The sequence below is a fragment of the Protomyctophum parallelum genome, assembly GCF_964188405.1.
Source record: "Protomyctophum parallelum genome assembly, chromosome: 14".
NCBI lineage: Eukaryota > Metazoa > Chordata > Actinopteri > Myctophiformes > Myctophidae > Protomyctophum > Protomyctophum parallelum.
This window is the reverse complement of record NC_139709.1, coordinates 38,699,773-38,717,146: the sequence shown is the minus strand read 5'-3', so window position 1 is coordinate 38,717,146 and position 17,374 is coordinate 38,699,773. Positions and strand designations below refer to the sequence as shown.

Below are 17,374 nucleotides of genomic sequence, written 5' to 3'. Positions count from 1 at the left end.
GTAGAATGGCTGCTCACTGCTCCTAGTTGTTAGAGGATGGGTAATCACTGATCCCAGTAGGTAGCTCCCATATAGAGTCCATTTGGTTCCAACGTGTTCAAACGTATAGGCTACTTATATTGTTGCTATATTAACACATTTTAACCTGGGGACGTCCTGGAACCTGTGGTCCCCGGGCCCCACTTTGAGAAGCACTAGGATGAGCCTATTACAGGGCTGCATGGTGGAAGACATTCCTTCCGTGTCATTGATCATTGTTTTTCTGCATGACTGACCGTGAGCTTCACTGTCTGGAAAAGCAAAAGAAGCTAAACGTGCCTTGAATCACAATCAGCACATCATGGCAACGTAACAGGAAGAGATCGTTTCCCATGTTTAGGACCGGCGTTCTATTTTTAGAAAAAACTATTTTTTTTAAGTCACCTGCAATTGTCTATAAAGATATAAGACCCTGAACCTGCCTGAAGCTTGTAGATTGATTCGGCTATTTTCAATTTTTTAAAACAAAACACAATAAAAGTGTTTATTGTGTTTTGTAATAATAATGATAATCGAAATCTTCAAAGTAACTATAGTGAGTGACTAAAGTTTTCATATAATTGTAGTGGAGTAAAAGCTACTGGAGATTGGAAATACTCCTAAAGTAAAAGTAAAATGTACAAGTTATGTTACACCCTTGCAAATATAACAGTGGTTTTCAAACTTTTTCATCAAGGTCCAGTATTTGAGCAAGCCACCATTTTTTATTACAAACCCAAAAGAATATTTTGTTGTCATTCAATGCTGTGTTGATGTTGGTGCCATTTGGAGGCAAACATTGATCAAAATAACAATTCTTCTACATTCTCTAATTGCGTAGAATTCGTAATGCAGATGATTAACAATAACTAAAATGAGAACTATTTAATAATTTTACACTCTCAATAAAGATCTGTAGGCATAAGGGTCCATTTGGTTTCATTTTACACTCTCAAGAGTTAAAGATATAGGGTCAATTTGGTTACCAACTCTTAGATCATTAGCTGCATGGGCCACCTGGAACCCCCTCAAGGACCATTAGAGCAACTCAACTTAGAACCCTCATGGAACTATATATTTGTGTCCAGTATCAATAGATACTTATCAATAGAACTTAACCCTCATGGAACTATATATTTGTGTCCAGTATCAATCACTATACTAGCGGCAGCACAAAACCATTTGACAGAAGTTGTCAAGAAGTCAAGAAGTTGCACTATGGTAGAAATAGGTCAACAATACAAATCATGCTATAGTTTTGTGGATTTATTTATTTTGAATGCGTGGCCCAACATGCATGCACGTGCATGTACCCACCCACTCTTGACCAGGCCCATCATAGACTGCCATTCCGGAGTTGCCACTGGGCTTAAAACGATCAAATCGAAATGAATTGATACAATGCCACGTGGGACACAAAGTATAATTGTGTCTCAACAGCCCCTGCCATGATTAGATGTCTCTGCAGACTTTCTGGTCTAATGCAGGCTGCTGATTGGCCGTCTCCGCAGAGGGTGTGGTCTAATAATGCATGCTGCTCAAATCTCAATATAAACAGCAGCACCAGTCATTCACTCAGTCAGTCAGTCAGCAGCAACGCATCAAGAACAGCAACAAGACAGAAACAGTTCAGTCGTCATTTCATTCAGTGACCTGCAGAGCCAAAGATGTTTGCTAAACAACAGCCGTCATGTCTGGTCTGGTTCCTCCTGCTGCTAGTGGGCAGCAGTGCTGCAAGCTTGGAGCTGAGCCCGGAGGAGGGAGCTCCACGCAGGGCACGCTTCTCTGCAAACAGCCCCAGTGAGTATGGGTGGATGGATGGATGGATGGATGGATTGATTGATTGATTGATTGATTGATTGATTGATTGATTGATTGATTATGTATAGGAAAATGCTATGTAGACATTCTATATTACTTATATGCATTTTATGTATTACCTTGTGTTGTTCTTGCTTACTGTAAATCGCTCTGGATTTAAGAGCGTCTGCTAAATGCAAAAGTTGTAAATTGTTCATTAACATGCAGTTTGTAGAATAAGCACAGATTGTTTTTACTGAGGTCAGTTTCGAATTGTAGCCACCCGTAAGTGCTCTTTTTGAGAGCGTTTTTAAGGAGGATAGGGATTTACATTCCTTTACGCCTGTTGGTAGGGTGTTCCACATTTTTGTGTCAAAGGAGCGATTGTTTGAGCCGGATCTGTGTTGAATGTGATTGGTGGAAGAGAGGAGAGTGGTAAAGCACAAGAGTTCTTAAAAAGTTCTATACCTTGAGTCAATGTCACTGTGGAAGGAGATATAAGGTGGCGAACTTAAAAGAGGGTCCAAGGCAGCTCTGTCCAGTTGAAGTAGAAAAAATCCTTTATTTCATTTTAAAAGGGTTAAAAACACGACCAACGCGTTTCGGCCTGCATGGGCCTTCATCAGGGTCAACTGAGAGGAGAGTGGTGGTTGGTGTTGATTTCGTCGACTAAAACTGTGGAGAAAGAAAATTCACATTGACTACCTTTTTTTTCACTGACGAAAAACGAAATAAAAACTATGTTATGATGACTTAAACTATGACTAAATATGTTGACATTCATCAGCAAATTAAAACTAGACAAAAATGTTAGGGAGAACTGAAAGACAAAGACTAAAACTAAATCAAAGTTTCTGTCAAAATCAACACTGGAGTGTTAGCAGGGGTGCAAAAAAGTATTGTTACAACTTACAAGTGAAAGTCCGGAATTATAACATTACTTGAGTGAAAGTAATGGTATTGGTTTACAAGTTTTCAAATGTATAAAAGATCATTTATGATACCGGTAATAATACAAATCTACAAAGTAACTAGTAGTAACTACGTTTTCAAACAATTTAATTCAGTAAAAGTACAAAAGTTTCCTCTGAGATGTATAGTGGTGCAGAAGTAAAAGTTCAGAAAATTGTTAATACTCCAGTCAAGTAAAAAATACCTCTAAATTGTACTGAAGTGCAGTACTTGAGTAAATGTACTTAGTTACTTTACACCACTGTCCATTAGCAAGCTATAGGGTTGCATTGTTTGAATAAACAACAACTATGTATTGTGTTTTTACCATGGCTGGATTACTGCACTGATATAATTTGAATGATCCACGTTCTTGAATAAACAACATTAGGAAGCAAGACCCAAGATGCACGCACCCACACACACGTCACACTTCTATACTGTATATTGCGTACCTGTATATAAACTATACCTTTAGAAAGAGGAGAGACAGAGAGAGAGAGAGATTAATTAAGTTAGTTAATTGTGCATGCTGTTCCCGTGAATTAGCTACTACTTAAACCAATGTTTCTCAAAGCTGCAGACCCCCATCTGAAAATATTTTGTGTCAAGGACACCGGGTGGCTACTGGCTATATCTTGCGCCACCCCTCACCCCTTATCACTAAACTTATTTGCCATTTTTTACTATTCTGAAAAATCTTTTAAACTAGTCCAAATAGCAGATCTACAAGCTCACAACGTGTTGATGTAGATCGGATGGTTGAACAATTTAAAAATATTTATTAACGTAAAAAATGGCAAATACGTTTACAGATAAGGGATAAGGGGTGGTGCCCGGTGTTTAAGTGTTTACAAAATATTGCAAATATTTCAATTTATTTTTCAAGATGTATTTATGTATTTATCCATTCAGAAATGTAATGCTACTGCTATTACTATTTTGGCCTCGTTTTAGTGGACCTGACCACTTGTTTCTCTCGCAGAAACTGCCAACACAGATTGTCATACACACATCCTTGCATTCTGCTGTGTTTGCACTTTGCTGTGAAGGTAACAACATCAACGGGAATAGCTCCAGCTGATGTGGGAGTTTCTCTGTTATCAGTCTCAACAGAACAACACTTACTTTGATTGTGTTTTTAGTATTGGCAAAGTTTATTTGGTAGTATCACAACAACATGGCAGGTCAACCACTGTTGCCAGGTATTGTCAGAGAAAGCAAGCATGTAAGAGACAGGTCTACAAAAGAAGCAAGCCCAAAAGAAGCGACCAGTTTTACATCTTGAAACGAATACAGCGATTATTTGAAATTTAGCCTGAGTCTACAAGTTCAGCACGCGTCGCATGTGTTGTGAGCTTGTAGATGAGCTATTTATTTAGTACAAATTAAGTACAAATCTGATATCATTGTCTGAGTGATCAGATTGACACATATGCATTTTTAAGATTTATTTATTTATGTTCATAATGGAGTATTTAAAAGAATGTCCATTATGGAGTCTTTAAAAGCCAATCTACAGACGAAAGTGTCCGTTCCCATGTCGATCTTCAGTCATTCCAGTCTTTTGAACCTATGTGTGTGTGTGTGTGTGTGTGTGTGTGTGTGTGTGTGTGTGTGTGTGCGTGCGTGCGTGCGTGCGTGCGTGTAGATGACGTGGCCAGGTGTGTTAACGGGGCGGTGGCAGTGGGCTGTGGAGTGTTTGCCTGTCTGGAGAACTCTACCTGCGACACGGACGGAATGCACGAAATCTGTCAGCTGTTCCTGCATACAGCTGCTACCTTCAATACCCAGGTATGTGTATGTCTCTCTCTCTCTCTCTCTCTCTCTCTCTCTCATTATTATTACATGCACAAGCAGAGCGCGCAAGTAATATTTTCGCCCGGTCTCCTTCGTCGTGACAGCTGTTCCGCCATTATATGCCATTATATGCCTATATACTATATATATACTATATATATTTCTTACGTCATCATTTAGAGCTAGTCATACGTATACTATATACATAATCAGTAAAAAATAAAATAGCAAATTGTGCCTGATCTGCTGGGACCAGAGTACGTGGTGTGTATGTGTATGACTAGCTCTTAATAATGACGTAAGAAATATGGTCATTTGTGGTCATTTGGTCCAGCAACACAGGCACAGATTTGATGTTTTTCTGCGTAAGCCTCAAATGGCGGAACAGCTGTCACGGTTTTTGGCGCAAAGTAACCACAGTATACCGCTAATCAACTTACAACTACACACTTTATACAGTATAGAGTATATATGTATACGTATATAGTATATGCCTATATACTATATATATACTATATATATTTCTTACGTCATCATTTAGAGCTAGTCATACGTATACTATATACATAATCAGTAAAAAATAAAATAGCTAATTGTGCCTGATCTGCTGGGACCAGAGTACGTGGTGTGTATGTGTATGACTAGAAAAACTAAAAAGGGATCCAGAATATATCTACAACGATAAAACAGTATTTCTTATATAGATAGAAACTTGAATCATACTTAATAATACTAGATGTTTATATGTATAAAGTAGGTAGCAAATAGTTACATCTAAACATTAATCATTTCAAACGTTCCTTCACAGAGATACTGAGATTTGACAGTTTACAGCGGTCGAAAGGACTTGCGCGCTCTGCTTGCGCACTAGTTGGCCATTTATGGCCTACTAGTGTGCAACAAGCAAGTATGCACTCGACAGAGTGCAGTTCTAGTTATTATTATTATTATTATTATTCTTTGCCATTTTACGAAATAATTCCTCCTAAGGCTTAAGCTGTGTTCTCCATACAGTAACAAAGCTGTGTTCTCCTTAAGAGAGTTTCATAGTTCAGTCAGTAACTAAGTTGTTTCTTCTTCCTTCAGGGAAAGACGTTCGTGAAGGAAAGCCTTCGCTGCATCGCTCAGGGAGTCCAAACCCAAACCCAAACCATCCGACGCTGTAACTTATTCCAGACCATGATTGCTGAGGTAAACGCACACGTGCATGCATGCGCACACACGCACACACGCACGCACGCAAGCACACACGCACACACGCACGCACACATGCAAGCACACACACACACACACACACACACACACACACACACACACACACACACACACACACACACACACACACACACACACACACACACACACACTCATAAATGGGCTGTCAAGGCTAGAAAGTAGTTTTTTGCCACTCAGTGGGCGTTCCCGCATAACTTCCAGGTACGATGATGTCACGTGCATACCCTCTTTTGACACATCCCTCTCTGTTCTGTGTGTATGCATCTCCATCAGAGACCATATAAGGTGTGCACCATTTCCCCCATGATCATCTTTGAACATAGCCTTATTTTTTGCATGTGCCTTACCCCTTATCCCTAAACTTGCCTTTTTTACTATTTTGAAAAACATTTTAAAATACTTCAATAGCCGGTCCACATCGACACATTCTGAGCTTGTAGATTGGCTATTTTTTAAACTAGTAAAAAAAAGGCAAAGAAGTTTAGGGATAATAATAATAATAATAATAAAACTTTATTTGTATAGCACCTTTCATGACATGAAATGCAGCTCAAAGTGCTTTACAGAACAATGGAGAATAAAAGAAAAGCAAGGCAACGACAAAAAACAAACAGTAATGCAATACAGTGGGGACATGAATAACAAAAAATAAAAATAAATAAAAGATCAATTAAAAGCAATGTTGTAGAAATGGGTCTTGAGCTGAGCTTTAAAAATGTCTACAGAGGCTGCCTGACGAAGGTACAGTGGGAGCTTGTTCCATGCCGACGGCCCGTATAAGCAAAAAGCTGCTTCTCCGTATTTTTTTGTTGCCATTTTTTTAGGCAAAGCGAGCAGGCCAGCAGTGGAAGACCTTAGGGGGGCGGTTTGGGACATATTTAGGCAGGCAGTCATGTAGGTAGGAAGGTGCGAGACCATTGAGAGCTTTATAGACAAGTAAAATAATTTTTAAATCAATCCTAAATAAGGGGTAAGGCACATACACAAATAGGGCTTGTATTTGTTGATGACATGTATTATTGTGTAATGTTTATGTTCTATGTTGATGAATTGAATACATAGGACCACAATGGAAACAACTCCCCAGGAACATGCCTTACATGTATGACTAATAAAGTTTGGTCATCCTTTTAGCTTTTGCATCTCTGTGTTGTTTACAATTATAACTATAATAAAGTATTGTGTTACCTCTGTAGGTCCAGGAACAGTGCTACAACAGTCTGGACATCTGCACGGTGGCGCGCACCAACCCTGACGCCATAGGAGAGGTGCTGCAGATCCCTACACACTTCCCTAACAAGTGAGTAACGCCAGGGGTCAATATGTCCATGCAGGGGTCAGGGGTCATCAATATGTCCTACAGGGGTCATCAATATAGTCACCATACACGGAGTGGTAAGACTTGGCCTCGTCCGTGGCACATTTTAGATTGTTTTTATACACCATTATTATTATCATAAGCCCCAATTACTGAATGTCAGTCTCCAGATTCATTTACTATGACACTACTGTATATGGCACATTAGGAGCCCAATTAATGGCTCTCTAATGTTTAATTTGTAAGAACCCCCTTAACTCTGAGAGTGTACAAATGGAACCAAATGGACCCATAAGTCAGCATCTGTACACTATCTCGTGTTTCTGGAATTATTATTATTGTCTGTGGCAATTACGATACTATATATTATGTGTCTCATTGTCCAGGTATTACGGTACTCTCCAGTAATTATGTAATTTGTATCTTATATTCTAGGTATTACGGTACTCTCCTCCAGTCCCTGCTAGCCTGTGACGAGCAGACGGTTTCGGCGGTCCGGGCGGGTCTCGTCTCCAGGCTGACGGACGACATGGAGAGCTTCGTCATGCTGGTGCAGAACAAGCCGTGTGCCAATGGGGCGGGCAGCGCCGGTAGGCCTCTTACAATTATTACATAATTGCCTAATCACCATTATTTGAGATAAATCACAATTATTTTGTCATAATCGTCATAATCCTTTCCATACAAGACATGTTCATACAGTAGGCCTACATAAAAGGAATCACACCCATGTGAAGTGAGGGTGTTCTTATTATCATACATCATCATTCTGGCCAATCACAATGCGTCCTCACTTTTCCGTCTTCACTTTTATCTTCAATGTTTGTGTATCATATTTTGTTTAATTATATAACACTGTTACATTTACACAAACCCGGAAAGCTGGGCATAGGAGGGGCTATAGCGCCCCTCAAAAAACAGAAATTGCTTACAACTCGAACTACAACATGACGTCACTGAAGCCGCGGTGGTAAGCGACTCACCGCTGACCCCAGCACATCTCTCTGTTTTTACTAACCGCTGTGGTGTTTAGGTTATCACCTAAAAATCTGGAGTATGCATCCCACTTTACTGTGACAATTAATGTTCAACTTAAATGTTGTAATGGTGACAGCCAAAGGCACCAGAGGTCAACTTTGTTATAATGGTGACAGTCATAGGCACCGGAAGTCAACTTAAATGTTGTAATGCTGACAGACCTAGTCATGTGTTGGTGAACTAATAGTTTAACATTTTGTAATGGTGACAGCCCTAGTCATGTGTTTGTGAACTAATAGTTTTAAATGTTGTAATGGTGACAGCCCTAGTCATGTGTTCGTGAACTAATAGTTTTAAATGTTGTAATGGTGACAGCCCTAGTCATGTGTTCGTGAACTAATAGTTTTAAATGTTGTAATGGTGACAGCCCTAGTCATGTGTTGGTGAACTAATAGTTTTAAATGTTGTAATGGTGACAGCCCTATAGTCATGTTTTGGTGAACTACCGGTAATAGTTTTAAATGTTGTAATGGTGACAGCCCTATAGTCATGTGTTGGTGAACTAATAGTTAAATGTTGTAATGGTGACAGCCCTATAGTCATGTGTTGGTGAACTAATCATTTTAAATGTTGTAATGGTGACAGCCTAGTCATGTGTTGGTGAACTAATAGTGTTAAATGTTGTAATGGTGACAGCACTAGGCAGCGGAGGCGCCCACAGCAACCCGGCCAGCTGGAGGAACATGCCCGTGTTCAACATCCAGCCCAGCTTCAGGGGAAGAGACCCCACACACCTGTTCGCCCGCAAGAGGTCCGTGGACAGCAGTGACGACGGCGACCAAGACCAGTACATGGGAGAGAAATAAGAGTAGGCCTAGGCCTACAGAAGTCCTGACGTCGCTCATTCATCCACCTGTCGCGGAAGTCATTTTCTCTATGGAGAATAACATTGGGGGTCATCTTAGAATCGTCTCATTTAAGAATTGTGGTAAAAGAAATTACGGACTGTCCTGATATTGGCGGATGGCTTTGTATCGTTTATGATAGTCATTCACTCATGTTTGATAGTCTGACTCATATGGATATGAAGCCTCAAAACAGACCAGAAACAAACTGCCGGGATAATTTGTTTGGAACAGTTCTTATTTGACACAATATTAAACACGTCTGTGGAAAAAGACGCGACACAGGTAGGATGCGTAAATTACGTCAAACTTCGATGCTCTATAACAACATCAAAACAACGAAATGAATGTGCGCTTTCCTTATTATTCGCAACGACACGCACAAATATATATACAGTCACGCATACACGCTTTTAAACACTACGCCGTGTTAATTCCGACCCAGACAGCGTTCCAATGCACAAATGTAAATGTGACCAAATGGTGCCGCAATTTGCATTGGTTACATTTGATCACATTTTACATTTGGTAATATCTGTTCTGTACACGTTTTAAACACGCTCATATACACGCTTTAAACTGTTCATTCGACTCGGAGAGCGTACAAATGCACAAATGCAACAAAATGTAAATATAATTTGCATTGGGTTACATTTTACATTGGGTTAAAGTTTTTGGAACAAATGGATACATTAGCGCACATCTGTGCACTCTTAAACACTTTGCACACTCTTACAAATGGGATCAAATTAACATTTGATTTAAGTTTTTTTATTTTACTGTGTAGCGTTATCTACGCTCACACGCACGCACAAGCAATGTTTTTTAAATGCTACACGTTTGAATGCTGATTCTTTGGTGTAATTATTCGGGGACTATTACTTGAGGTGAACGGACAACATTTGGATTTCTTGATCATGTTTTTATTGCACCAGATTAATTAGGACCTGTTGTCCATCGAGGTTCACGTCGGTCAGACTTTTAACTGCAGGTGATCTGAATCCTATTGTGCTTTATTATAATTATATTTATTTTCTTGATACGATGCTAATGCAAAAGGCAGCCACATTGGTATTATTTTGATGATTATTATTATTATTAAATATGAATTCTTAATCTGGTGTGAGGTTGAAAAGCTGGTGCCTCATGCTGGCCGTGGGGTATCGAGTATTGCTTATGATCACATGATTGGTTGATTAAAAATAATTATATAAATATACATGAAATGTTGTTTTTTAATATCTAAAAGAATATTGCAGATGTTTTGCTATTTGCGGAAAATGTGTCTTTAAGTGGTTAAGCTTGTATTCAGTGTTGAACGAGTTTACTGTATTGTTTGAGAAGTGGTACACGCATCATGCAAGGTCTGGACGACTGGAGCGTGAGTCTGGTACTCTGCTGCAGACTGTTGAAATAAATGATATTATATGTTTATTTTGGACTGGTGTGATTTTCTATCTATCTATCTATCTATCTATCTATCTACAGGGTTCCTACAACGGAGGGGTCAGAGCGTTCAGTGTCAGGGGGACCATGCTTTCATGCTTGTATAATAATAAAAATCTACAAAGTAACTAGTAACTTAAAATAATGTAATGAAGTAAAAGTACAATATGTGCCTGTTACAGCACCCGCCTATAGGGGAACTGGACTGCAACATGAATGCGATGGACCCCTCTTTAAACCTCTCAAATGAACCACCAGCAAACAGGAGGACAGTCTTTCCATGGGTTTTATTTCGTCTTTAGTCTTCGTCTTTTCTTCGTCTTTTCGTCAACACTAACTATTCTAACCCTAAGTGAACTGTCCGGAATCAACAAATGCAAATACAACCCTAACTCCTACTCAACAAGTTACCAAACCCGACTGGTTAGATCATTGCAAGGTGGTTTTTATCTCATCATAAGGTGAAAAACAGTGGCACTAGGAGAACACATTATAGAGCACAGAGTGAGCCGTGTGTTTGCTGGCAGTCCACATGAGAGTGAAGAGAGGACGCCCAGCAGCCAGCACTGAACAGAGGTGGCCTTTTATCCTCCTCCACCACCCGCCGAAGACCAATCACCGCCTCCAGGCAAGTCGCCACCTACTTTCCAAAGCATTCACTTACTCTCTCTCACTCTCTGCCCACTTCCACAGATGACACACCTGTCACACATCACTCATCAAGCCACCACATACCAGGGAAAAGAAGGTTAACCCTACCTATTTTCCAACCTCCCCATACTCATATAGACCCGGGGTAGTGCCTCTGAGATGTAGTGGAGTATAAATAAAAGCAAAGTAAAAGCATACCTCAACATTGTAGTTACTGTAATGAGTAGTTACTTTACACCACTGCCAGACTGGTATAAAAGCTTACAGTAGGAGGGATTTAATTAATTATTGTTTTCTCTGGACTTTGTCTGTACTTTAACCTCAAACATTGCAACGATATACTGCAAGAACACAACACACACAGCACGCTGATATAATCTTCCAGGCGAAATATATCAGGTTCACGGACAAGTTTGCTCTGATAACAGCCGTAAGTTCATTTGTATTGTTGAGTCTAATGTCTCACACCTTCCTCTTGACAATACAACCTAGATTCTCTGTGGGGTTCAGGTCAGGCCAGTTGCCTGGTCAGTTAGCACAGTAGGCCTATTACTATGGTCAGTACAGCAATTGGGCTAGTCGTTTTGGCAATGTGGGCAGGTGCCAAATCGAGCTGGAAAGGAAAATCAGCATCTCCATAAAGCTTAGCCCTGTAAACATGACTCTCGTATTCATACGAGAGTCATGACGCAACTTCACCCTGGTTTTTGCAGACGCTACATTTACAAATAATTAAAATATATAAACATTCGCATTTCAAATATAAAGTACTCACAAAGTGTCCCACGGGTGTTAGTTAGTAGCAGCGCCAGCGATTAGAATTTCTGCATCCCGCGTTGTTTAATAAAAAGCATTTTTATCCGAGGTGTTATTTTGCCATTGGCTTTCAACTACGCGCCCCTATCGGTCGGGAGGAGGGTGGCACTCGGTGTGTTCGATATAGGTACGCTGACCGCCCTGCCAATACAGACTAATAGGCGAGTGCGCTCCCGGTGTGCAACTGTGGATTTCCCAAACGAACCCCGTTTGAAAAAAGTAGCCGGAGAGCTCGGACAAAAATGCTTTTTATTAAAGAACGCGGGACGCAGCAATTCTAATCGCTCGCGCTGCTACTAACTAACACCCGTGGGACACTTTGTGAGTACTTTATATTTGAAATCTGAATGTTTATATATACGGAAATCTTGTAAATGCAGCGACTGCAAAAAACAGGGCAAAGTTACTGCATGACTGTCATGATAATTATCATGGCAGTCATGTTCCAGGGCTACATAAAGCTCAACATACTGAAGCACAAAGTAAGTACTCTAAAATCTCCTGGTAGATGGCTGTGTATGACTCCAGTGTGAGGTTTTCACTGTCAGTGATGATTTTGGGTGCCATGTCATCTGCTGGTGTTGTTCCACTGTGTTGTATCAAGTCCAGAGTCAACACAGCCATCTATCAGGATATTTTAGAGCATTTGTGTCCAGGTAGCTCCTGCTGTAACTTCATTGTCGAGCTTGGGCGGCCAATCGTGGTCCTGGATTCACTGTGCCTCGCACCCCGCCCCTTCTGCCAAAAGCCAATCACAAACAAAAAAGCTAATCACAACAATGCCGGTGTTGTAGTATTGTTGCAGAAAAACGAGGGGGGCCGCCCACCTCCCACAGCTATAGAGCGTCGCAGTCCCTCCCCCTTTCAGAAAAACGAGTGGCCCAGGAAATGAAAACCCAATGCATTCTCCCATAGGCATTTCTTATTTAAAGACATTTTAAGCGCCGTACGAAGCCAACTCTTGTCGTGACAAATCATGACAACACACACAATCTTTCGGGCCAAACAAAGAATTAGAAAGTAGAAAAAAACGGCAGGTTACAACACTTTTTTTGTTGTTTTTCTTCTTTGTAATTATTTGTTTGGCCCGAAAAAAATTGTGTGTTGTCATGATTTGTCACGACAAGAGTTGGCTTCGTACGGCGCTTAAAAGGTCTTTAAATAATTTAAATAAGAAATGCCTATGGGAGAATGCATTGGGTTTTCATTTCCTGGGCCACTCGTTTTTCTGAAAGGGGGAGGGACTGCGACGCTCTATAGACAGACAAATAAAGAAATAATAAAGTTTGATTCTTAACACTGTCAGCTTGTTCTTTTGTCATTCTATGGCATGTCATGATCTAATAATTAGGTTTTTAATTAAACGTAACCCACATCCAAACGTCCATTTGGAAATCAGTTGGCTGTTCGTTGCAATGAGGTCTTCGATCATTACAATATTTTCTCATTTGATTAGTTTACCGCCTTTTTTTCATTGTTCAGTCCAGCTCCTGCCAAACTAACGGACTGTGGGCCTAATTTCTTTAATATCCAATTTGATTGACTGATCCTAACATTACATGCAATCGCTTTGATTCCGTTAATAGACTGCATCTTAGTCTATTTGAGACCGAGGAAGCCAAAGTCATGACTGTATGTAATATATTCTAATTTATACAAAAGTGATGTTAGACTACTTGTTTCATTTTATTTCTATTATTTGTAACGAAATGTCATTGAAATGACATGTTCCTCAATTGTACAGTAGAATATATTATTTATTCATATCATTCATTCATTGTATTATACAGGGGCACATTGCTTTACACAGCACAATCAATTTGTAACGTATAGCCTGAATAAGTGAATAAGCTATTATTTAATTGTTTAATGATGGTTTGCACTGCAACGACAATGACTGCTCTACTTTCATTTGCTGTTGTCAGCCATGACAAGTGTAATCTAACGATATCAGGCGAAAATCTAACGTTTGCACACAAATCCTAACATTACTGGAATAGTCTTCCTAACGAATTAAAACATGTTGACTGTTGAAGATGTAAATTTACCATCACTTCACTCATTCAATTAATTTGAGTGACACATGTCAGTGACATATGTAACACAACATAAATCCAAACGGGTCGTTACATTCCGCAATTGGTGTTTGTGAGGCTTGATACTACAGCGGTTCTTGTAAGGTCACATGGTCATCTATCTAATAGAGCTTACATTGATGCTTGAGGCTATTTTCTCAGAAGTGTTGCTTGTAGATGATGGCGTCATCATGGCATTCAATTCGATTGCAAAATATTGTGACGTCATGATGTTGACATCATCGCATGGCAGAGGAGGCTGAAAAACAGCCAAAAGACATGCATAGTAGGCTAGGTGCTGGATCAAACAAAGTCACAGATAAAGAATAAAACAAAGCCTGCAAATCATATCAAATGATCGGATATCATCATCATCATGATAAAGGCATAATTGCTCACTTCACACAAGCGTGGTTTCTGACTTCCACTTGTGACGTGTCATGTGGCACTCAAGTGAGTGGGTCTATGATGGTCCTGACGCCTAAGTTGTCATCCCCTGATCAACTTGTTCATTTGAAGTGAACAACAGACATATCAATTTCTAACTAGAAATGCACTCTGTTGAGCTGCCAACTGGCACATTGCACACAAGTAGGCCATATATGGCCTACTTGCGTGCCATGAGGTGTGCTCACCACTGCTGTCAAGTGTCAATAAAATCACACCCGTGTGAAGTGAGGGGCGCTAATATATTAAAGCCTAACTCATGTTGCTATGATTAGGTGATGTAATGGTGATGTAAAACAAACGGTGACAAAACAAATTATCTTTATTGTTAATGGCATTTAATGTTTGTGTTAGGGACAAGATGATGTAAATTTTACCTTCATTGTCAATGGCGTTTTTAAAACAAACATTGAACTAAAAACAAACATTAAACCTGTATATAGGAGGGGCTAGCGCCCCTCAAAAACTATAGACTTGGCTCCCACTAGAGTCTGCTCTCTAAAGCTCTCTGCTGTTGTCTAGGTTTGAAATACAGCAGTGGCCAGTGGTCCCTCATTGCCTGGTGGAGTACACCGACACATATATTGACCTTATACCAATTTTGAAACATACTTTAGTTATGATGTCGAGAACAGTGGTTTCTCATTGGCTGGTGGAATGTACCGACATTATACATACATACTTGATTGGCCGAGCGACGCCACCAACACATACTTGGTCCCTGATTGGCTGAGTGACGCCACCAACATACGCAGCCGATAACAGTACTTGCTTGTGCAAGTAACAACATAGCTATCATAACTATTGAAACTAGAAAGTGTGGTTGAACAGACAATGTCAAGCTTTGAGTCTTGCATAAGTACAGTATGATGATGTATTGACCTACATGATGTCACAATGACCATAAAACGTTTTACGACATAAAAAAGGCGGACAAAATACTATAGTATTACCATAGTTCAGAGCAGGGAGATGGTGGAGAAGCAAGAGGGGAAAACGACAACTATTGAGGGAATTACAGTGGATGGCCCACGGCCCGGCACCAGAACCACCTAACCCCTCTGCCAAGTGTCTCATCTACCGATGGAATCTACAGCACAGATATGACTACACTGATGTCTTGCTGCTGCGCCAGTTTATCAGGTCAGATGGAGGCATGTTGCCCAAGAGAATAACTGGCCTTTGTGCAGAGGAACATTCCAACATCCCCAAGCCCAAACCAAAGCTCAACAGATACATGACCCGCTGGTCCATCGACACGGTGAAGCCAATCTATGAGAAAGTGGTGTAAGAAGAGAATGCCTATTAGCCACCCAGCACTTAAAAATAATGTGCGCTATAGCATCAAGCACATCAAATTCAACCACTGATGCCTCCTTATCAAGGTAGAAGATGGACAAAACAGAGTGGGACCAGAATGCAAAGTCCTATACACAGAGCCTAAACCTGTACAGAAAATATTCCATGTTCAAGCTTAGCTTGACACGTTGTGAGCAACACTGTTGCTCACAACAGACTATAATGGGTTTAATACCAACCTAAGTAGGTTCCTAGGTTGTACAATCAGGGTTGGTGACAATGTAATCATAACCAAAGATGAGGTTTCATTTTCAATAAAACATCTCTCCCCAACTCAGGCACAAGCTCAAGCTGCACTGCGTCTGCCTGCAGGCCTGTATGAAAAATAGTTCCATGAGGAACTCTTTGTCGTTGGCCGTGCTGCTTTCTCCATTTTTGTTTAGTGTGGTGGTTTGGTTATCTGCATCAATCAATCTCACGTGTGAATGACTGAGAGGGGAGGCGGGGTCGGTGTCTATACTGTGTAGCAGGCAGCTGACTGCCTGTAGCCTACTTATGCCTGACGGACTCACCATGCAAGTTTACAGTAAAACAGCTGGTGGTGTGAATAATAAACCAATGACCATTTACATTTAATAATACTATTATTAAAATTAGCCTATATTTTTGTTGATTCAAGCCATTAAAAAAATGTGAGAAAAAATGCGGAAAATGCGAAGAAATAAACTAGAAAAAAATGTGAGGAAAAAATGAGCTTTTTATTCTCGCTTTTTTGACTGGGATTTTTGGCTTCCCAAGGGCGGCAGAGTAGCCTATCTTGTCCAAGACAAGACATTAATTTTCTCTCTCGCTCCCTCGTTCTGTGACCAACACCACCACCCTCTCTGCCCTCCCGCACGTCTTGCTTTGCTTGTCGCTTCTCACGAGAGCCTCGCTTCTCGCAAGAAGCGTGGCCGTGCGGACGATACGGTCACTGGTGTTGCTGACAGCCAACTCACAGCTTCTTCTGAATTAGCCTACTTTATCATTGCCTTGAAAAAGACTGTGGGGCGTAGACTATATCCATTTTGCTTTTTGCTGTTTTCCAAAACAAAACAACGTGCGCTCTGTTTGCGACAAAGCGACTGGAAGGATTACAGACATACCAAGTAGCCAATCATATGCTGAGTAGGTCGGTTGATGTATTAATTTATTAGCCTACACGATCAGCGATCACTAGGCTATATAATGCTGCGCACATATATTATATAGCCTATTTAAAAAATACCCTGCATAAAAAATACCCAGCATAAATAAAGGCGCGATTCATACTCCTATTTTAGAGCCGAATAAAAGTCGGTTCGGCTCTGTAGAGCCTACAATGTGACGTAATTTGGGGTTCGGGGAGGGGGGGGGGGGGGGGGCGGGTACCGTCCTAAAGTCGGCTCTTCGGTGCTACTGAACATTTCTGACGAGCCTAAATCATTTCGGCACTACAGCGGTAAAATAGGAGTATGAATTGGCCCTAAGCCTTGCCTAGCCTTACATACCCGCTGCCTATGGCTCTGTCTTCGGCCTTGCAGAGTAAACAATAGCCAGCTTATTGTGTGAAAAACAAATGCTATAATTATTAGCATTACAAACTAATAAAAGAA

At 40.5% G+C, this 17,374-nt stretch overlaps 1 protein-coding gene across 2 annotated transcripts; it reads left to right on the top strand.

The window, feature by feature from the left end:
- Positions 1 to 1,612: 1,612 nt before the first annotated feature.
- LOC310871455 (stanniocalcin-like) lies at positions 1,613 to 9,045 on the top strand. 2 transcript variants are annotated; one of them, XM_083782986.1, is made up of 6 exons: positions 1,613 to 1,818; positions 4,421 to 4,563; positions 5,656 to 5,760; positions 7,002 to 7,105; positions 7,559 to 7,713; positions 8,804 to 9,045. In XM_083782986.1, the coding sequence occupies exons 1-6, from the start codon at positions 1,686 to 1,688 to the stop codon at positions 8,965 to 8,967; spliced, it is 804 nt and encodes a 267-aa protein (XP_083639112.1). In that variant the 5' UTR covers positions 1,613 to 1,685; the 3' UTR covers positions 8,968 to 9,045. The 2 variants fall into 2 exon arrangements, with proteins under 2 accessions (XP_083639112.1, XP_083639111.1); XM_083782985.1 differs by having other exon boundaries at positions 8,798 to 9,045.
- The last annotated feature ends 8,329 nt before the right edge of the window (positions 9,046 to 17,374 follow it).